This window comes from Panthera onca, chromosome B3, assembly GCF_046562875.1.
Source record: "Panthera onca isolate mPanOnc1 chromosome B3, mPanOnc1 haplotype 2, whole genome shotgun sequence".
NCBI lineage: Eukaryota > Metazoa > Chordata > Mammalia > Carnivora > Felidae > Panthera > Panthera onca.
Genome location: NC_138344.1, coordinates 114,374,903 through 114,396,211, shown reverse-complemented (window position 1 = coordinate 114,396,211; position 21,309 = coordinate 114,374,903). Strand labels below are relative to the sequence as shown.

Sequence of the window (21,309 nt, the reverse complement as noted above, 5' to 3'; positions counted from 1 at the left end):
AAAGGCTCAGGCTTTGGCAAGGGGGCCCAGGGAGGAAGCCCCAGGAGGCCAGCCCCCTCTGTCCGCCTACCCCCAGGCTGGGTAGGACCAGCGGCTGTCCAAGCCTGCCCTCCAGCCATAAATCATTCTGCAACCTGCAAGGTCACTCCAAGTATCCTGGCGATTCCTCATTTTTTTCCTCAAATTCCCACTCACTTTGCAGGATCAGGGCAGCCCACGGAGGGTCCTGCTTTACCCTGGCTTCTCACTCCTCGACACCTCAGCACTCCCTAGTCCTTTGGGTTTTTTTTTAAGTTTATTAATGTATTTACTTTGAGAGAGTGCATGAGCAGGGAAGGGGCAGAGAGAGAGAGAGAAGGAGAGAGAATCCCGGCTCAGAGAGAGAATCTAACAGCTCTGAGCCTGATGCAGGACTCGATCTCATGAACTGTGAGATCATGACCCAAGCCGAGATCAAGAATCAGATGCCTAAGTGACTGAGCCACCCAGGTGCCCCCTCCCTAGTCCTTATTTTCACAGAGAGCAGAGCCTCAGTGAACTCCAAGCTTTCCTTTCCTGCATTCCAGTTTTAGCAGAAAGGGTCAAATAAGACAAGCACGCTTTAAACATCTTTGGGGAATTTTGGCAAATAAGAACCCTCCGATGTGCCCATGGATCCACAGTTTGATCTCCCCAGCTTCCTCAGCTTCACTGACCAGAATGGCCACTGACAGATGACCTTCACTGCCTCTCTGAGCCTCGGTTTCTTCTCTGGTAAACTGGGGACATGACTACCTATCTCGGAAGGTTTTCTGAGAATCAAATGAATTAAGAGGGCATAAGAGCCTACCACAGGGTAGTTAGTAAACGTCAGTTTGCCACTAACAGAAATAGTGACACAGCTTTTCTTTTTTAAAGGGCTAGGTATGCATAAACAGAGGCGAGAAGATTCAGTGATGATTGCTAATGTTTTCAGTCTTCTGACCACAACCTTAAGTAAGAAATAAATACATCTTATACTGTGATCGAGTATTCCCATGTGCAAATATGGCTAAACACACACACACACACACACATATAACTGAAATAAATTTCACCGAACAATACTTAGCCTTAACTGCAATCAAGTGCTATTTTCTAGTCTGCTCTGCACTAATCTATAGTGTTCTAGGTCTATCATTTTTTTTTAAATGACTGTCACGACCCACGAAATCAATTTTATAACCAATCTACATTTTGAAAATGCTTAACTAGACCGGTAGTCACACGAGTCCAGGACAGGAAAACAGGCTAACGGCAGGGGGTGGCGGCAAAACCCCAAGTGTTTTCCGCAGACAGCCGGGCAGGGCACTAAGTACTCCCACAGATGTCCTTTTTCCTGCAGGCAGCTTGTGAACGGGCAGCTCTTCGTAAGCGAGCCCTCTCTGCTTATTTCTCCCCAAGAGGCTGCATGCCCCTCAAGAACCCAGTCCTATCTCACATCGCATATCCTACCATATCCCCCGAATCCCAAGAGCCCAGTGGGGAGGGGCTCAGTTGCCGAGGAGACAGTGAGTTCTTCCCAGGCGTCCACGGTTTGTGTTTTGCTATGGCTGTGCTAACGTGGGCGGAGGGAGGCAAACAGGGCTGGTCAAGGGGGCCCACCTGCCAAAGGCCTTTCCGATGGCCGAGGGCCGGGCCTCATAGTAATACTGCTTGTATTCATCCATCCACACCTCTGCAGTGCGCTTGGTATTCCTAAAAGGGGAGGAAGGAACAAAACGAAGTCACCAGGGGTGGTCACAGAGTTAGGATCAAGAGCAGCTCTGCGCAGCACAGGGTGTTGAGGACCTCAGGAGTGTGCGTGAAATAATACTGATGGTATAAATGACTATGTAATCTGTCAACGTCAATCAGCTCATGTCTGTATGCTCCCTGACACTCCACTTGAGGCATCTGTTCTGCCAAAATACCTACATGGGGGCAAAAGGACATGTACCAAATATTTGTTTAGTAAGACATGGGTGGCAACCTAAACGCCCACCAATAGGAGCATAATGACCCCTACTTCTCCAGGATGGAGTATGTTCCATGGAAGGATGTCTAGAATTTAGTGTGAGCAGCAGGAAAGCACGTTGCAGAAAGAACACACAGCTTGACCCTATTTACGTAAAACACAAAGCTGTGGTATGTGTGCTTCCCTCCACCTAAAGTACGTGCATGAAAATGAGTCAAAGGGCCGAAATGAGAGACCAGAAATCTATACACAGTAGTTACTTCGAGAGAGCCAAGGGGGATAGGAGTCAGACTGGGTAAAAGGGACTTTTGCTTTTTTCTCCACATGTGACGTAAAGAGTAAAAGCACATGTGTGGACAGATATGTATATATAATATCTTGCATTTTACGGTGAACACGTGTTACTTTTATCATTATAGAGACAACGCAAAAAGGGGTGGGGGAGAAGCAAACCGAAATATTAAGCCATTCGGTTAGCTAGACTGGGGAGCCACTGCTACAAACAAGGGAGCACGGGCCTGACAAGCCAAAAAACTGTCCTCAAAGGGGGTGCTCATGACACTCGTCCTCGCCTCCCCTTCCACCCCCTCCAGGAGAGCGGGCGATGGCTGGTCTCTAGGACCTTGCCCACTCCCCCTCAAGACCAAGCACATCCTGGGGCTGGGGACATGGGTGGGCAGATGCTGACCAAGTCAGGGTCAGGACATGGCATCCATGACCAGAACTTGGGGCCCAGTGAGTGGGGGGCAGCTCCCAGGTAGGCATTGGGTCAGTTTTCCAATATACTCCAGGGCAAAGAGAGTCAAGACAAGGGAGGTCTGGCGTCCACACTCGGTTTCATCCTTCCACCCTTGAAAGTACCTGGAATCCCAGAATTGGAGGGAACAGATGGGGAAACTGAGGCCCAGAGAGGTGGGGTGGCTGCCCAGAGTCACACGAGTAACTGACTGGGCTGGGGTCTAGAAGCCAGGTGTCTTAGCTCCTAGCCTGGTGCCCTTTGCACTGTGACCTACCTGATGTAGGTGAGGGCATTGCCCTCAGGGAAGTTGTAGGGGTGCCGTTTCCTGAAGACGTGGCCCACCCGGCTGCAGGGCACGATCTCCAAGCTGCCACCGCACATCCACACCCTGAAGGAGAGCTCTGCAGGAAATGGCAGCCGTCAGGAGGGAACAGCCCCTGGCAGGTCCCCACTGAGTGAAGGCCGGGAGGAGCTAGCCTCCCTTGCCTTTGGTGTCTCTTTGAAGGCCTGTGCTGGGCTTAGGGTTCCTGGGGCCATTTACATGGGGTATGCCCAACCTTGAACATGTTCCTGACCGCTCGCTCCGTGCATGTACATACCCCCGCCCCCCAGCACACACACGCCCCCTCCACACACACCCCCACTACCCACACCACACACACACATACCCTCCATATACACCCCTTTGACCCACATTCCCCCCTCCACACACACCGCAAACACACACCCTCCACACACGTCCCCTCCATACCTACCACACATACACACCCTCCCTACATGCTCCCCATACACACTGCCCGTATCTGAGCCCTAGGAGAGGAAAGGTTTTTTGTTTTGTTTTATTTTTTTGAGACAGAGAGAGAGAGAGAGAGAGAGAGAGAGAGACAGAATCCTAAGCAGGCTCCACATTCAGGGCAAAGCCCAACGCAGGGCTCGATCCCATGACCCCGGGATCATGACCCAAGCTGAAATCAAGACTTGGAGGCTCAACAGACTGAGCCACCCAGGTGCCCAGGTGGGAAAGCTTTGAAGGAACACCAAGACCATGAGCAGAAGGAAAACCGAATCAAATGCAGCATCATTTCCAGCCTCTGACTACAAAGCCCCATCCAGACATTGCTAAGGAAGAATGCATTTGCTCGTCAGTCAGTCCTAAACACCCATGAGGCTGGGAAACCCACCACCAATCAGGCCACGGGCCACTCTTTCTGGCCCCGGACCTCCCTCTTGGCGCAGGTGGTCTCCATGCACAGGCTACCACCGGCCCTCTTGAGACACACTTCTGTTTGATAGTGGTTGGGATGCTGAATGAGCTTCTGCAGGTGACTGTGGTCCCTCTTAGTGCTGGGAGATGCAAGAAGGTGGCCATTCTGCTTCCCGGAAGGGAACAGCACAAGCTGCCTGCTCTATTCTCAAATTTTTTTTTTTTTTTAGCATTTATTTTAGTTTCAAGAGACACAGAGAGACAGAGTGTGAATGGGGGAGGGGCAGAGAGAGAGGGAGATACAGAACCGGAAGCAGGCTCCAGGCTCTGAGCTGTCAGCACAGAGCCCGACTCGGGGCTTGAACCCACCAACAGTGAGATCATGACCTGAGCTGAAGTCGGACGCTTAACCGACTGAGCCACTCAGGAGCCCCTGCCTACTCTACTCTACACTCAACAGTCGTCACTTCTGGCAAGGACCCATCTTGGCAGCTTGCTGGACCTCACATCATCTCTTCTGATTATTCTTTCATATTAACCCTGCAGGTGGGCACCCAGTGACATTAAAACACCTCTTTCCTGTCCCAGAAAATGCATAATCCCTTTTTGTTTGTTTGTTTTTAATTGAAAAAAAGGAAGACCGTTTTCTCATGAGCTCTAGCCCTGGTCCATCTCCCACTCCCCAGTTGGCCATACAGACACTGGTCCCTGGCCAGGTCTGGGGCTTCTCACCTGGCACAGATGGTCAGGGCCCAAGCCCCCTCGCTGCGACTAACACCCACCTCTGGCTAGACTGTGTGCAGCAGGCAGCTTCCAGACACAGGCCAGGGGCGAGGACTGGACATGTGGCATATCCGGACCCATGCTCCTGGTCGGGTATGCTAATGGGCTTCCCAGGTAGGCCTGCAGACTGCCGGGCTTGTGTCCCTTCTCCCGGGATGAGCTTTGCAACTGGTTCAACAACTGAGATTTAGAACTAGGGGCAGACCTGGGGGACAGAACAGTTACTTTCTAGTTCCATTTCTGCCAGACTAGCTTGGTTAGGCTAGTTAAGTCACTTCATCCCACCAGGCCGTACTGTCCATGCTGTTATTGTCATTATCCACAAGGCGGTAACGAACAGTAAGCATCACCCATTTACTGAGCACTTGCTATGTGCCATGCCAGGTCTAATTCTCACAGCAAGCAGATGAAGCTAGTATTATTATCCCCATGGGCTTTTTGTTTGTTTTACTTTTGTAAATTTATTTATTCTTTTTAAGTAGGCTCCATACCCAACGTGGGGCTTGAACTCATGACCCTGAGATCCAGAGTCACACGCTCTACCAACTGAGCCATCCAGGCACCCCTATCCCCATGTTCCTAATCAGGACTGGGAAGCTCAAACATCTTAACCTCTCCAAGATCACCCAAACACTCTGCTGCAGAATTACAATGTCAAGTTCACATTTTGTCCAGCAAGCTGCACTGTTTGAACCAGATTCTTTCGTTCATTCAGTAAAATTTTATTGGGAACCTGTTTATTATGTGTTGTTTGCTGTTCTAGAATCCTTACACTGATGGGTAGGAGACAGGGACTCACTAAAATAAGAAAGAAAACGACAAGTAGACCAGAAAATGAATAAAATACGTAGTCTATCTGGCGGTAGTAAGTACAATGGAGACAAAGGAAGCAGGTGGGGCTGAAGAAGGGGGAGCTGTTGGGGGGGGGGCTACAGTATTAATTAGACTGACTGGGAAGTTATCACTCAGAAGGGGACATTTGAGCTAAGTCCTGAAGGAGATGAGGAAGCCAGTCGTGTGGCTTTTAGGGGACAAGCATTCCAGGCAGAGGGACCAGCAAGGGAAAAGAAGTAGAGGCTAGGGTAGGCGGCAAGTTCCAGGCGTGGCAAGTTGCAGGTGGTGGGAAAGAGGCCTAGCGGGGCTAGCTGCTGGAGTGGAGTGAGGCCGGGTGAGAGAGGCAGGAGATGTGGGCAGAGCTGGTAGTGTGCTGTGGGGGAAGGACCCAAGGCACGAGGACTTTGGGTTTTGCTGTCAGTGTTGAGGGAGTCCTTGCAGGGTCGCGAGCAGAGGAGCAGGGGACTGGCTTGATGGGACTGTCTTTTAAAAGGATCTCTAACTGAGAATACACTGAGGGTTGATGGGGGGGTGGGAGGGAGGGAGAGTGGGTGATGGGCACTGAGGAGGACACCTGTTGGGATGAGCACTGGGTGTTATATGGAAACCAATTTGACAATAAATTTCATATTAAAAAAAAAAAGAAAAAAATAATGAAAGGCTCTCTAATGGGAATCCCAAGGTTTTCATGTTTGTCGCCTGCCCTTACGGTGGCCTCTGGGCTCTGAGTTTGGCTCTCTGAGGGGATGCGGGAATGAGTCTCAGTTTGGACATTTCCCTTCCTTCAACAAAGGAATAAAACGAAAGGCCCAAACCCACCAGCGGCAGGCCTCTCCTGGCTCAAAACTGCTCCCAGCAGCTGAACATCTGAGCACCATGGCTAGCCTAGAAATTTCTTTGAATTTCTTCTAAGAAACAAAACCCTTCCCAGAAACACTCTGTGGTTCACCTTTCAAGTTCCCCAACCACTGAGACCTTGCCTCAGGCAGAGTTTGAAGTTAGCTATTTGATCAGTCACTTGTTTCTCTGTCAATCACCAGCCTTAAAAAAAAGAAAAGAAAAAAAAGACAAAAGAAAAAGGCTCCTGGATGCAGGAGAGACCATTAGTTTCCTAGTCCTCAGAATCTTTGCAGGAAACTGGCTTTGCCAAAGCTCCCAGGAACACACAGGAGGCCACTTGAGCCAAAAACATGTGCAAAGGAGGTCAGAACGGAAGGGTCAACGCACCCTAGTTCCCAGAATTTACTCCTCTAAAGGCCTGTCTGGAAACGGTTTCCAAGAGTAAGTTACAAAGGGGAGAACATTCCACGCCTGTTTCCACTCTAGTTGGTTTTGAGTTGGGATCAGGCCTGTTGTAAGCCCCGCTGCTCATCCGTGTCCTGACCAGGGAGAGCGAAGGAAGACCCCCTCCTCACCTCTCAGAAACCCAGCATTTGCTTTGATCACACCTCACAACATTTCAAGGGCTCTGGTAGAGGCACTCCATACCCCCGTCAGACGTGGAGCATCCTGGCTGAAATCTGGAAGGCGGCGTCCACCTCAGTTTTCCCACCTGGCAAATGGGTGCAATACCACCAGCCATATTTACTTTGCAAGAAACCCGGTCAGGATGAAGAAGGAAACAGAGGGCTCTGCAAAGGACTGGGTCACCACAGGAGCAAGAACCGGAAACCCCCGAGCACTCACTCCCCATCCTTTGCCCCACTCCCTGCCGCGTGGGCCGCACCACCAGGCTCCCATCTTGTGGGCTGGCAGGGTCGGTCAGAGCGAGGAGAGGGGAGAGTGAGGGTGGGTGTTCATCCCCCCACACCCTCTACCTCGGTGCTGTGGGCTGGCTACAGGTGCCCCGAGACCACAGCTCCTGTCAGAGGGCACTCCCTCCCCGACTTTCAGACCTAGGGTGGCTACACTTCACAGCAGCCACCAGCCCAGCCCAGGACTGTCCCTGTGGCTGTCTGTATCTTGCCTGCGCTGTGTGAACTGGCTCTTTAGTAACCCCCCTTGAATTACCCATGTTGGGTGTTCCATCTGTACCGGGCCTTTATCTAACTGAACCTCATGGGTGACCTGGGGGTTTGCTGGGCTCCTGCCTTTCCTGCTGGAGCGAGAGGGCTCCCATGGCCCCGAAAGTAATGATAATGGCTGCCAGCACCGCGCCATATATTTTTTTAATCTTTTTTTTACATTTCTTTATTTTTGAAAGAGAGACAGAGTACGAGTGGGGGAGGGGCAGAGAGAGAAAGAGACACAGAATCCGAAGCAGGCTCCAGCCTCTGAGCTGCCAGCACCGAGCCCGATGCAGGGCTCGAACCCACGGACCGCGAGATCATGACCTGAGCCAAAGTCCGTTGCTCAACCGACTGAGCCACCCAGGCGCCCCCACGCCAAACATTTTTAACTCATCTCTCATTTAGTATTCATACCGGCCTCTTGAGGAAACAGACTTAGGGAGGCTTTAACTTGTCCAGGGCCAAACAGCTCGCAGGTAGTAGGGCCAGTATTTGTACCCAGGCCATCTGACCCCATTACTTACATTTGACCACCAAAGTCCACTCTGCCCCCGCCCGGCTCTTCTGGAAGAGAAGCTGCTGTATGTTTAAGCTGCAGTCCAGGCTACAAGTCTGTATGTTCTTTCACACACGTCTAGCCATGCGGCCACAGTCTCCCCCTGACCACCTAAATCTCTCTGGCTGCTAGCTGTGTGGCTCTGGACAAATTACTTAACCTTTCTCTCAGTTTCTTTATCAGTAAAATGGAGATAAAATAGTACTTACCTCAGATTGTTGTGAGGTGGTGAGGATGAAACACATTAATACATGTTTAGAACAAGGCCTTGGGCATAGAAAGTGCTCGAGCAGGTTATCTATTGTTATTATTGCTATTGTTATTTTCCAACTTACCAAAATTCTCTCCCCCCCAGATGTCCATCTGGGCATCATACTTTCCCAAATGGTTAAACCAGGACTTGTCGATCACGAAGATTCCCCCAGCTATGACGGGCGTCCTAGGAGCAAGGAGAGGAGAGAGGCAATGCATGAGCTGGAGAAGCTGGGAGCCCTTCTAGATGGTTCCAGAACCCCGGGCCATTTGCCCCGCAATTACCTGCTTGCAGAGTCACAGGGGCAGGATATCTGGCCAGCTCCCTGGCCTCTGTCCTCTCTGTCCCTGGGACCCAGAACCGAGTCAGCACTTAGGTCGTGCACCCGCAGGAGCACCAGCAACTAAACGGCCCCCCAGCAGCCTCCCAGGCCCTCAACCCAGGGAAGGATGGGGTCTCTGCAGAGCCCAAAGCTGCACTGACCTTATGGGCTTGGTGGGGTCGGTCCTGGCAATCTTCTGCTCAAGAGGGATCTGCTCCCACTTGAAATGCAGGCTCCAGTCAAATCCTAAGGGACAGAGCAGGGTGAGGACAGAGCTCTGGGCAGAGCCCGCTGGCGGTGGCTGCTCCCTCGCTTTGCCAGCCCTTGGTGTCTCCCTTGATCAGAGCCCAGCTCATAGAGGGCCTTGGGCAATTCATGCAGTCGTTCCTTCACTCAGAATGAGACAGGCCCCTGTCCTCATTGAGTTTCAATCTACTAGGAAAGACAGAGACTACAAAGATAAATTAATAAAAGCATAATCTGCTAGTCGAAGGGGAAAGTGCTAAAAAGAAAAGTAAAAAAAAAAAAAAAAAAAAAAAAAAGAAAGAAAGGTATCCATGCTATTCTAGTAAGGGTAGTCAGGAAAGACTCCCTAATGTCACATTTGACCTGAACGAAGGACTGATTCATGGAGATATCTGGGGAAAGGGAATTCTAGCTGGGGGAACAGCAAATGCAAAGGCCCCACGGTGGTTTTCCTAAAGGAGAAATGCCTGGCTCCCTTCAGACTTCCACTCAACTCCCAAGATCTAAGGAACTGCTGTATCCATTTTTTGGAACTCTGGGCCCCAAATAGGAAAACCACTCTGCCCACTAGCTCCTAGCAACAGATTGTCTAGTGCAGCTTGTCCGATAGAACTGTCTGCAATGATGGTCATGTTCTGTATCTGCACTGTTTAATATGGTAAGCAGTCGCCACACGTGGTTACCGAGCTCTGGAAATGTGGCTAGTGCAACTTAGGAAGTAAATTTGAATTTTACCTAATTTTAATTAATTTAAGTTTAGGTAGCCAAATATGGCTGTTCTATTGAACAGCACCGCTCTGAAGTCTAGACCAGAGCTGTCCAAAGGAAATAAGATGCAAGCCAGAAATGCAAGCCACATACGTAATTGAAATTTTTCTAGTAGCCGTATTCAAAAGTAAGAACATATGAAATTGATTTGCATAATATATTTAGTGCGATATATCCAATGTTTTCATTTCAAGATGTAATCAATACACAAAATCACTGAGGAGATACTAAAACAATTTTTTTCATTTTATTTATTTTTGAGAGAGAGAGACAGACAGACAGACAGACGGCAAGCAGAGGAGGGGCAGAGATGGAGGGAGACAGAATCCGAAGCAGGCTCCAGGCTCCAAGCTGTCAGCACAGAGCCCGATGTGGGGCTCGAACCCATGAACCGCGAGATAATGACCTGGGCCGGCGTTGGATCAGTCATTTAATGGGCTGAGCCACCCAGGCGCCCCGTGAGGAGATGTTTTACATTCTTTCGTACTAAGACTTTGAAACTTGGTGTGTATTTTACACTTACAGCACATCTCAATTCAAACTGGCCACATTTGAAGAGCTCAATAGCCAAATGGAGCTAATAGCTACCGTATTAGACAGCCCGTGTCCACACCACCTCCAACTATACGTATTAGAAGTCATGCAAGGTTGGGGCGCCTGGGTGGCTCAGTCGGTTAAGCGTCCGACTTCGGCTCAGGTCGTGATCTCTCAGTCTGTGAGTTCGAGCCCTGCATCGGGCTCTGTGCTGGCAGCTCAGAGCGTGGAGCCTGTTTCAGATTCTGTGTCTCCCTCTCTCTGACCCTCCCCCATTCATGCTCTGTCTCTCTCTGTCTCAAAAATAAATAAAGGTTAAAAAAAAAATTAAAAAAAAAAAAGAATTCATGCAAGGTTGAGGACTCCCCTCCTCCCCCCAAGACACTGTCATAATCATGCCTTCTGCCAGGACCTGTGGCCATGGTCCCGGGGCTGGCAGCATTGGGGAAGGATGTGTCAGTGTTTGCAGGGAGAGAAAGACAAAAGACTAGCTTGGAGCTATCACTGTGCCAGAGGGCTTTGTCCCCAACCTCGGGGCTCTACACTATCCCTTTCCATGTTCTGGAGGTAAGGGGGTGGAGTGAGACGCTCCTGCACACCAGGAGGAAGAGCACCAAACCCAGGGCTTTAGGTTGCCCTCACCTGCCTCTTTCAAGCCTGCGGCCCCTCCCCCCAGGGGGCCAGACCCACCTCCGCGAAGATCCGCAGATGCAGCGAGGTAGGCAAAATTGTCCAGACTGATGACATCAATGATGGGGCTCACCACACGCGTGTGGTCCTAGGCGAGGAACGAGAGATGGCGTGAGGCCAGGGACTCCGCGAAGAAAGGCCCAGCCGCCTGCTCTTCAAGGCGTGGGGCACCCAGCCCTTCCTGCAGGACATGTCAGGGTCCTGGAAGCCTGTCCTGCAGCACCACATCCAGGCTCCCGGAAGGTCCACCTGGGTTCCCTGGGCACAGTGCTCTCCCAGCCTCTTCTCACACCAGGTTGAGCCCTGCTGGGATCTCACCTCCTCAATGAAGCCCTGCCTGATTGCTGCAGGCTGGGGATTTCTTCCTCTGTTGAGCTGTTCTCACAATTACAGTCCAGACAATTCCTGGGGCACTGAGCCACTGACGTGGCTCTTCTGTTGCTGGTTTGAACTGTGGTTCTATTAACTGTCATCCACCTTTGTACATGTTTGCGTTGAGTCTTCCCAATCGGACCACCAGCAGCTTGAGGGCAGGGACTCTGCGGTCCTTGTGCAACGGGGTGTCACTCTCTTATGACACATCCACTTCAAGGAGCCCTTCATCCCCCAAGACACAAATCCACCTCCATTGGTGGGTAATGTTAATTTTATCCAAGTTTTTTTTTTGGGGGGGGGATAATGGTGTTGGTGGATCATGTCATATACCCTGTGCAAAATTATCAACTGCCATCAGCCTTCTCTTCTCTCTCTCTCCGTGGAGGGACACAGAACAGAGTCTCTTCTCTCCACGCATTCTGCGCGGACCCTCAAAATCCTCTTGTCCGCAACTTGGAACCCAGCTCTGCCCCTCAGTTCACATCCCATCTCAGGACCACAAGAGCCTGGGAGACGGCGGAGCATGGGAGACCACTCATGGTTTCTCACAGAGCCCTGCGGGGGCCTCGCCATCTCCTTTTTAAAGACCTTTTTGTCCTGAGATCTAATTCCCATTTTTATAACAATTTTATTAGCCACAATTGACATGTGATAAAATTCACCATTTTAAAGTATACAATTTGGTGGCTTATAATATATTCACAACATTGTGCACCCATCGCCCCTATCTAATTCCAGAACATTTTCATCACCCCGACAAGAGCCCCTGTACCTGTTAACGGTCACTTCCCAACCGCCTCTCCCCGCCCTGACAACCGCTAATCTCCTTTCTATTTCTGTGGCTTTGTTTCATTCTAGACACTTCGTATCAGTGGAATCGTATAATACGTGGCCTTTTGTGACCTGCTTCGCTCACTTAGGGAAATGTTTTTATCCTTATTGTGGCATGTATCAGGACTTCATTCTTTTTTATGGCTAATATCCTATTGTATGGCTGCCTCACATTTGTTTGCCCATTCATCAGTTGGCAGACTTTGGGCTGTTTCCACAGTTTGGCTACTCTGAATAATACTGCTCTGAACACTCCTGTACAAGTTTTTGTGTGGAGTATGTTTTCATTTCTCTTGGGTATACACCCAGCAGCTGCAAGGGTCACGTGGTAACTCCATGTTTAAACTTTTGAGGAACTGCCAGACTGTTTTCCAAAGTGGCTGCACCATTCTACGTCCTCACCAGCAATGAGTGAAAAGCCTCCTACTTCTCCACATCCTCGTCAGCACTTGTTACTGTCCATCCTTTGGTTACAGCCATCCTGTACGTATCAAGTGGTATCTGACTGGGGTTTTGACTTGCATTTCCCTCAAGTCTTAATGTTGAGCATCTTTTCTTTTCTTTTTAGCATCTTTTCATGTGCTTGTTGGCCATTTGTATCTGCCTTGAAGAAATGTCCATTCAAATCTTTTGCCCATTTTTAAGTTGGGTGGTCTTTTTATGGTTGATCTGTAATCACCTCATCCTATCCTCCATTTCTCCTACCCTTGCCCTTCTAGCATAAAACTGCCATGTAGTAAGGGCCCCCTGCCCTCATCTCTCCTTGAGGACACCATCCCCCTCTCCTTCCTTCTCAGGCTTCCCAGCCTTGACCTGAAAATACCCCCTGCCCCAGCACAGGACCCGCCTCCTCCAGGAGGAAAACAACACCATTAGGAATAAGAGCTTTATAGCTCACCCAAGCTCTCATCCAAATGAATTCTCACAACAACCTCATGAGACAAATATTATAATTACCCCCATATTCAGAGGAGAAAGCTCCATAACATGGAGTCACTCTGGAGGGGGCAGACTCTTTAGGCCCCTACTCTGCCTGTCCAACTTCAAAGACTATTCACACGCCCTCATGCCAAGAACATGGTGGGCACATGCCAAGGGACAGAGATCCTGTAGGGACAGACAGACTCACCTCCTTTACCCGTTGCAGCATAGGCTGTAGCCACTCGGTATTCACTTCACAGTGGCTGTCCAGAAAGGTGAGGACAGCAGCTGTGGCCACATCTGCCCCACGGACTCGGGACCGGATCAGCCCTGCAATGGGAATGGACAGGGATTGGTAACTGGGACTGGGCCGATTTGCTTTCCCCCCGTCCCTCAAAAGTCTCAGGGCTCTGCACCCTTCAGGGGTCAAGGCTTCCTCTGAGTTACTGTGATTGAGGTTTACTTTGTATTTGTTTATTTCCTTCCTCACTCTCCTTTCTCTCATCTACCTGTCAACCATCATTACTCAAGGTCATTCTCTGAGCACCCTCGATGTCTCAGACACTGTTCGGGACTCTGGGAACACACTGATACAGTCAGTTCAGTAAATGCCAAGTGCAATGAAGTGCGTTTGAGTATCCAAAGAAAAACCAGAAACCAAAACCCTTTCCCCCACTAACCCCGGGGACCTCAGGGCAGTCCCCTTCAGTTGCACCATCATGTGTGACATGGCTAGAATCTTCTAGACTAAGACAGGCCGGAGTTGCTGTGGCAGCCCCTTCATTCACCTTAAGCATGTTATTTAACCTCCCTGAGCCTTGGTTGTCTTATCTAGAAGTTTCAGAGAGATTGATCCCTGCCCGTCTGGAAGAGTGCTTGGTGCCTGGGATGCCTACACATGCTAGATTCTGCTCTGCTTCTATCCCGCCCCCGACAGTCTTGCCAATGGTTCACCAACTGTCAGAGAGTGGCCTTGCTTCTGGCAGCTCCCTGGCCAGGGCTGGGGACTGACCTGGTCAGGAGAGAAAGGGCCCGGCTGGTCCTGCCGACAGAGCAGCCACTGGTGCCCTGTGAGCTGTGAAGACGGAAGGGCCTTGCTCTAAGAGCTCCGATTGGAGGGGTTTCCCTGGCCACACCTCTGCCCTGTACTCTGCCCCTGTCCATCTGATTATCCATAATATGTGCAAATATCCATCTGTCCCTTCCTTCCATCCCACAGGAAGCTAGAAAGCGCTTCATCAAAAGTTGACACCTGTGTTGGGCAAATCCCTCAGGAAACAATATATTCCTAGGCCTAAAGGTACCTACAGCCCTGTGCTTGCTAGAAGTCTCTCTCTGGCCTCTTCCACGCCAGTTAGAAGGTCTCCTTCTAGTCTGACAGTTCTTTCTTAATCACACCTCTCACCTCTCTCTCTCTCTAACCTTTAGTGGCTCCCTCCTACCTGCCTTATCAAGTCCAAATGCCTTTCTCTGGCTTCCAAGGTCCTCTGCCATCTATCCTCACCCCACCACTTCCCCTGCTGACCAGGCCCAGATTCTCCCTGGCAGGGAGGAGGTAAGGGAGGTTAAGGGTGGGGTCCCTCCTCCAGGTTGGAATTCTGGCTCCTCTACCCATTACCCTGGGTGCATTCCTAAACCTCCTTAAGCCCCATTTTCTTATGTGCAAAACAATGGGCTGTTATGTGGAGTGAATGCGAGAACGTGAACGCAGGCAGGCAACGTGGTTGTCTGCTGCGGGGAGGACTCAGGAAAAGGGCTGTTAGTATCCCATGTGTACCTGTTCCAGACCAACGTCGGTGCCTGCAGTGTCCTCGAGCCCGGACTCCCCTGCCCGTTCCCGCTCTCCTGTCTCACAACGTCCTCACCCAGTCAAGGCCCACTCCCCGGTCCCTCCCCTGTCCTGCGGTCTCCATTCTACCCCCACATAATCATGGCCAGCCTGTCCCTGCGGTAGATTCGGACTCCTTGGCCTTACAATAAGCTCTCCAAGGGCAGGGACCACATTTTATACTTCAGAAGAAGTATAAAGTGCCTCCTAGAGTGCCATGTACAATCCTGTGCTGTGGACGATGCTCCAAAACTCTTCTTGATTGGAAATGAGGTTACATCTGCTTGATAGTGCCCTTTGATTTTCTCAAAGCATTTCCACATGGCCTATCCCATTTAATCCTTACAGTAGCCATGCAAGGCAGAAAGGGTACTATTATTGACTCCATTTCTCAGAAGAGACAACCGAGGCAGCCAGAAGTAGAGCAACTCGCCTACAGTCATGCCGTGGCTGTGGAAAGAAGCGTCTTTCCACAGACCTTGCTCCTGGCCACCCGGAATGCGGCAGGCGCGTGCTGGCTTACCGTGACATGGCTCCAAAAGGGAGTGGGGAGGGGCGGAGGTCTAGGCCAAAACAGGTCTGCGGTGACACCTCGGGTTCAAGAACTTACCTTCCCGCCGATCGTTGCGTAGGCACTTGACCTTGGGGATCCTGGTCAGGAGCAGACAGTCTTCAGCTGAAGGTGAGGAGAAGGAAGCAAGCTCATTCAGACAGGGGCATCAGGCCCTAAGGGGTTCGGTCGCCCCTGGAACTGCCCAGAAGGTGTCCCATGGCGAGCCCAGGGAAGGGGCTGGGGCTGGGGAGGTACGCAGGAGCACGGTCATCTCTAATGGCCAAAGGATTGCCCTGTGCCCCCCTCCCAGGTCAGATGGAGGAATGCCTGTACTAATGGGATTGCCCCCAGGGGGCGCCAGAGAGCACTAGTAGGGCGCGAGGCCAACACCAGCATAGCCACACTGAAGGGACAATCCTCAGCATACGGATGTTGTAATAACAAAGGAGGCTACTGGTGTTGTTTCAGTTGTTAAAAAGGTCATCTCTGGGGGCGCCTGGGTGGCGCAGTCGGTTAAGCGTCCGACTTCAGCCAGGTCACGATCTCGCGGTCCGTGAGTTCGAGCCCCGCGTCAGGCTCTGGGCTGATGGCTCGGAGCCTGGAGCCTGTTTCCGATTCTGTGTCTCCCTCTCTCTCTGCCCCTCCCCCGTTCATGCTCTGTCTCTCTCTGTCCCAAAAATAAATAAAAAAAAAACGTTGAAAAAAAAAAATTTAAAAAAAAAAAAAAAAAAAAAAAGGTCATCTCTGGGGTGTCCCATCCAAAAACACCACCACTCTGGGATGCCTGGCTGGCTCAGTTGGAAGAGCGTGGACTCTTCCTCTCGGGGTGGTGAGTTTGAGCCCCACTTTGGGTGTAGAGATGACTTAAATAAATAAATAAATAAATGAATACAGAACAAAACAAAACACCACTCTTTCCCCTCCTTTGGCACCTGGGAGCAGAGTCAGGGAGGGCACCCATAAAAGACTGAAGATCTGGTCGGGGGCAGAGGTCTGCCTGTGAGGTCCAGGATGACCTCCGGAGAGTTGGCCTCCACATTCCGGGGGAAGGAGGGTTTGGAGGGATGCGAAAAACAGAAAGTGGAAACTTACGATCTGAACTGAAGTCATCCACTAAAATGATCTCCTGGATCAGGCCGGCTGGAGTTCGGTTCAGGACACTAGAAGGATGGGGACAGAGGATCCTGGATTCAGGGGCCACCTTCCATTTACCTCTCTTTGCCACAGAGCTCCCCCACCACCCAGCTCAAGGGCCAGCACACTGGCCCCCGGCAGCTGCTTGCAAACCTCCTGGGCCCTGAGCAGCGGCTGAGGAACAATGTGTTCTCCGGGCTTTTCCGGAGACCCGGCCGCCCCTGCACCTGCGGGGACCTGTGCCGGACAGGTGATGGTAACTGCTCCAGTGTAGACAGGACCTGTAGCTGCCCTGGCTGCTTAGGCTTAACAAGCCCTGCCCGGGGGTAATACACAGCTGGACCCCGAACCGCCTGCCTAGAAGGCTAGCGAGTCTCCTGGCCCGATGGGTTAGCAGGGGTGTTCCCAGGGAAGCCCTTTCCCGCTTTCCTTCCCACCGTCCTTCTTCTTCCTCCACTCCCTGGTAAAAGAAACCCATGCTTCCTTAATCCCTGGAATACCACTGGGCATTCCTTTCCACATCCTGTTCTCATTAAAGAAATGGGGTAAGTAGGAGTTGTACTGGACCACAGGACCAAGTTTAGGAGGACAGAGGGGCACCTCCCTCTGAATCGTTGACACCACCTACTGGCCTGCCACCCATCCACCTGAGGCTTCATGTCCATTCCTGCCTCCCTCGGCCCCTGACCCTAGAATTTTTGCCCTTGTCCTGGGGACCTGACATTATGTTTGTGCATCCCAATATCAGTTGGATTTCCAGGGTCTCCCAGCCCCAGCCTCTCAGAAGGAGTGGACTCCCCCTCCCAGTGGCCGCGGTCTTCATGCTGCCTGGCCCAGCACCTTGTCCCAGTGTGCCCCCCTGCCCCCGTGCCCCCCTGCCAGGGGCTTGGCAGCGCTCCCTGAGGCCTCGGGGAGCAGCACTACTGAGATGAGGGTCCCAAGGGGTGGCTTACCTCTTCACTGTGCGCAGGAGGGTGGAGCGGGCCTCATTGTGGAAGGTGATGATGACGCTGGTGGCTGGCAGGTCGGCGGAGTAGGCCACAGAGGGACAACTGAGAATGGAGCACAGAGGTCAGAAGGCACTGTGAGAGCCTCCTCAGGGCAGGCTTGAGGCTTCTCTCTGTCCAGCCTGCTGCCCCCTGGAATACCACTGCGGGATCGGGAAGGCCAGCCAAAACCAGGGTGCGAGCCTGCCCCTCCACGGTGTGCCCCTCCGTGCCCACACAGCCCACCCTGGAGCCACAGGTTGGGGCACCTTCCCAGGCCCAGTCACCTTTGCCAAAGACCTAGGAGTGAAGCGTTTAGGAGGGCTCTGGCCCACCATGTGCAGGTACCGTTCCAGGCCCCAGCCTGGGGCCAGCAGACAGAACTCCCTGCCCAATAGAGACAGAGACATGGGGGACAGGAGGCAACAGCCTCTGTTTTGTGCCTGGAACCTGTCGCTTCTTTCTCCTGGCTCATGACATTTGTAGGATCTGGAGAGGAATCACCCCCATTCTGCCCGCATGTGACTCCCGCTACTTACTGCCCAATACTGACAGCAGGCCGGTGACACCCGGCAGGGGAGCAGCCTCCCTCCTCCCAAGCCCTGGACCTCTGGAGCAAACAGAAGCCTCTGAGAAGACACCACAAGCAGCTCCTGCCACCCTGCTCCCTCCCCGCACAGCTCTGGGCTCGCCTTCTCCCACATTTTTAGGCATTGGCTTCCCCCTCCTCAGGAAAAGGAATTAAAACAATCCATTCCTGCCAGCCTTCATCCCTGTTGCTACTGCGAATGCTTTTCTTCGTGTTCCTGGGGCCGGCGGGAAGGCAGTTGGTTTTCATGGCAATCTTCTTCTTTTTTTTTTTTTTTTTTTAAATTTTTTTTTTTTCAACGTTTTTTATTTATTTTTGGGACAGAGAGAGACATAGCATGAACGGGGGAGGGGCAGAGAGAGAGGGAGACACAGAATCAGAAACAGGCTCCAGGCTCCGAGCCATCAGCCCAGAGCCTGACGCGGGGCTCGAACTCATGGACCGTGAGATCGTGACCTGGCTGAAGTCGGACGCTTAACCGACTGCGCCACCCAGGCGCCCCTGCAATCTTCTTCTTTATTACAATTGCTCTCTGACTATTTCGGCAGTGACTGTTTTTTTATTCCAGCATTCATTCCGCTGACAGCAGCTTATAGTCGAATTCCCAGGCCCATTTCCTGCCCTGCCGGAGCGGACTGGGTCAGGCAGGCAGGAGTTCCACCAGCCTGGGACCACCCTGGGAGGAATCCTGTGAGGCTTTAAAATAATTCTCCTTCAGAAGCAATGCGGGGAGTAAGAGGGGTGGAGGGGTAGGGAGACTCACCCCTGCCCCCCTGAGAAGCCAGACTTTCCAAGTGCATCCTCCCAGAGGCATGTGGATTTGGGGTTGGGGGTGGGCTTGGCCTGCTGAGCTGGGGAGTGTTGGAAGAAGTAGCCACCTCCCAGGTGCCCAGCTCAGCACCCCCCCACACCCCCCCCCCACCCCCGGCATTGACCTCTAGGGGGCCAGGTCTCTTACTGTGAACCCTAACTATCCTGTGCCCAGGAAGCAGAGACCCTGGATAGTGATGCCCATTCTTCACCTGAAAGTGGCGAACCTCCCCATACCCCATCTGGGGGGGTGAACTTGACCCCCTCCCCACCCGCCCCCTCCAACCCTCTCCACTCTGCATTTCTCTGGGATTTATAACTATGAGGATGGGGATTAATCTGGCTCCCAGGAGCCAAGAGCCTCTGAAGAGGTTTGTTCCATGCCTACGTTTTGAGTTTGGGGCTGGTGGGGTTTTCTTTGTGATGCTAGTAGGTCTGCCCTGCCTGGTCTCTCTGCTCCCCTTGAGGGAGATCCAGGCTGGGCTAAGAACTAGCCTGACAGTTTGGAGTCCAGCAGGAGCTGCAGTCTGGAGGGCCAGGAGAAGAGCGTGGCTCACCCCAGTGCGCGAAAGCCAGCACCTTGGCTGCTCCCCCTACACACGCGTGCACTCATATGCACACACACCCAATCTACCTTGGGCTTCTGGGAGGGCGGGCAGCAGCCCTGGGGCAGGAGGGGAGGCTGACCTCACCAACCCACCCCTGCCTTGGATTTGAAGAGTCTCATTTTAAAACACGCGTCGTCCCAAGAGGAACTCCTCCTTTAAGTTCTTCAGTGAACACCTGAGAAGGTGGGGGTTGGGGGCTTGGGGGGAGGGAGGACAGAGGTGATCCAGGCTAACCCTGGGTCAGTTCAGAGATTCGGGTCTGCAGAACCTCTAGGCCTTGGGGTCTAGGTTGGCCATGGCCAGGGCTGCCAAGGAAGGTCTCCAAGTGGAGCCGTGTGGACATGGCCTCGTAGACCCCACAGTGCAGGTAGACTCTGCACCAGGACCAAGAAAGAGCTTCTGAGACCTGAGCTGGCCCCTGGACCTGGGTGGGGGTCTCCCCAAGTAGCAGGATTATTGTCCTATTTGGCAGCGTGAGTTTCTGGAGGCTGGCAGCACTGGGATTCCAGGACAGCGAGGACAGTTTGGGCCCCGCCCCCCAACTCAACATCCATCTCACTCTGACAGGCTGCAAGCCCACTGGATTTCAGGCGCCTCTCCATGACCGACAAGGAAGGTGCTAGAAGCCTGTCCCCTTCTGCACCCTTACTTCATACACCTTTTGTGCTGTGGAGCAGCCGCTTCAGAAGGAAAAGCAACGTTGGCCCGCGTCATCCTCACCTACCCTCAAATCAGGACCAGCCTGGCCCTAGGTACACAGCTAGGTCCAGCCCAGCCCATGATGGTCACTCAAAACGGCAGGCCCGTGAGTGGTCAGCTCCAACAGGCCCTTGCTGACCTGTCTGCACAGAGTACAGAGGAAGCCCCCAAACCAGCCTGGGTTGGCAAGGAGCCTTGCCCGGAGGAGAGGACACTGAGGGGTGTTGTGAAGGTGCGGGTGGTGGGGGTGGGGGTTCCGGTGGAGGAAACAGCCCGTGTGCATAGACAGGGAGAGGGGCAGGAGGGTATCAGACTGCAGGAGCATTAAGTGCTGGGGGAAAGGAGCAGAGGCTGGGGGTCAGCAGGGGTGGCTTGCACTTCGGGCGGAGGGGCTCAGACTGTTCCCATAGGTGAGGGCGGGAAGAGGGCGCTGGAGGTGGTGACTATAATCTAGACAGGACACGTCAAGGACCTGAACCAAGGAGCGGGGCTTGATGACTTCCCCAAGGTCGGTCACTCACACAGGGTGGAATCAGAGCGAGATTCATCATGGAAGGTGTCCTTGGTCTGCTCTGGGGCCTCTCCCACCTACCATACTGACAGAACCAAGAGCAAGGCTGGGAAGCTTTTCTGGGAAATGCTTCCACTGCTGTGGAAGCCGGGGCAGCAGGGCGGGCAGAGGAGGAGGGAAGGGATGTCGATGGGGCAGTGCACAGAACTGCACTGTTTGCACAGTGTGGGCATGGTTGGTGGCACCTCTCCACCTCAGGCACCACCAGCAGGCTCGGCCACCCCCTCAGTCCTCCCTGCGGCCCCCAGGCAGGTCCCTCTCACTGGGACACTGGACTGAGGTGCTGAAGGGCTTCCCCGGCCCCAGCTGAGTTTTCTTGGCCTTCTCAGGCCCTCAGGAGATCAGTGAAACAGAAGAGTCAGGGAAACAACTGAGGGTGAGGGTTTGAGTGTCTCAGTAACTAGACTGGGTTTCTGAGTCTCCTGAGTGTCTGAGGGAATCTTTCACATTCCTTTTTTTTTTTTTAATTTTTTTAAATGTGTATTTATTTT

General features: G+C 52.4%; 1 protein-coding gene and 1 non-coding gene across 2 annotated transcripts in view; both read right to left on the bottom strand.

The window, feature by feature from the left end:
- The window catches only part of GALNT16 (polypeptide N-acetylgalactosaminyltransferase 16), a 94,136-nt gene that overhangs the window by 11,886 nt on the left and 60,941 nt on the right, over positions 1 to 21,309 (bottom strand). Inside the window, exons 4-12 of the mRNA XM_060620147.3 lie at positions 17,509 to 17,607; positions 16,514 to 16,581; positions 15,479 to 15,544; positions 13,249 to 13,370; positions 10,914 to 11,001; positions 8,837 to 8,921; positions 8,436 to 8,539; positions 2,989 to 3,115; positions 1,624 to 1,716 (exon numbers count right to left, since the gene is read on the bottom strand). Coding sequence (XP_060476130.1) covers positions 1,624 to 1,716; positions 2,989 to 3,115; positions 8,436 to 8,539; positions 8,837 to 8,921; positions 10,914 to 11,001; positions 13,249 to 13,370; positions 15,479 to 15,544; positions 16,514 to 16,581; positions 17,509 to 17,607 — 852 coding nt within the window. The remainder of the gene's footprint in view (positions 1 to 1,623; positions 1,717 to 2,988; positions 3,116 to 8,435; positions 8,540 to 8,836; positions 8,922 to 10,913; positions 11,002 to 13,248; positions 13,371 to 15,478; positions 15,545 to 16,513; positions 16,582 to 17,508; positions 17,608 to 21,309) is intronic.
- On the bottom strand, positions 5,190 to 5,262 carry TRNAQ-CUG (transfer RNA glutamine (anticodon CUG)). The gene has a single exon. It is a non-coding gene; the product is annotated as a tRNA-Gln (tRNA).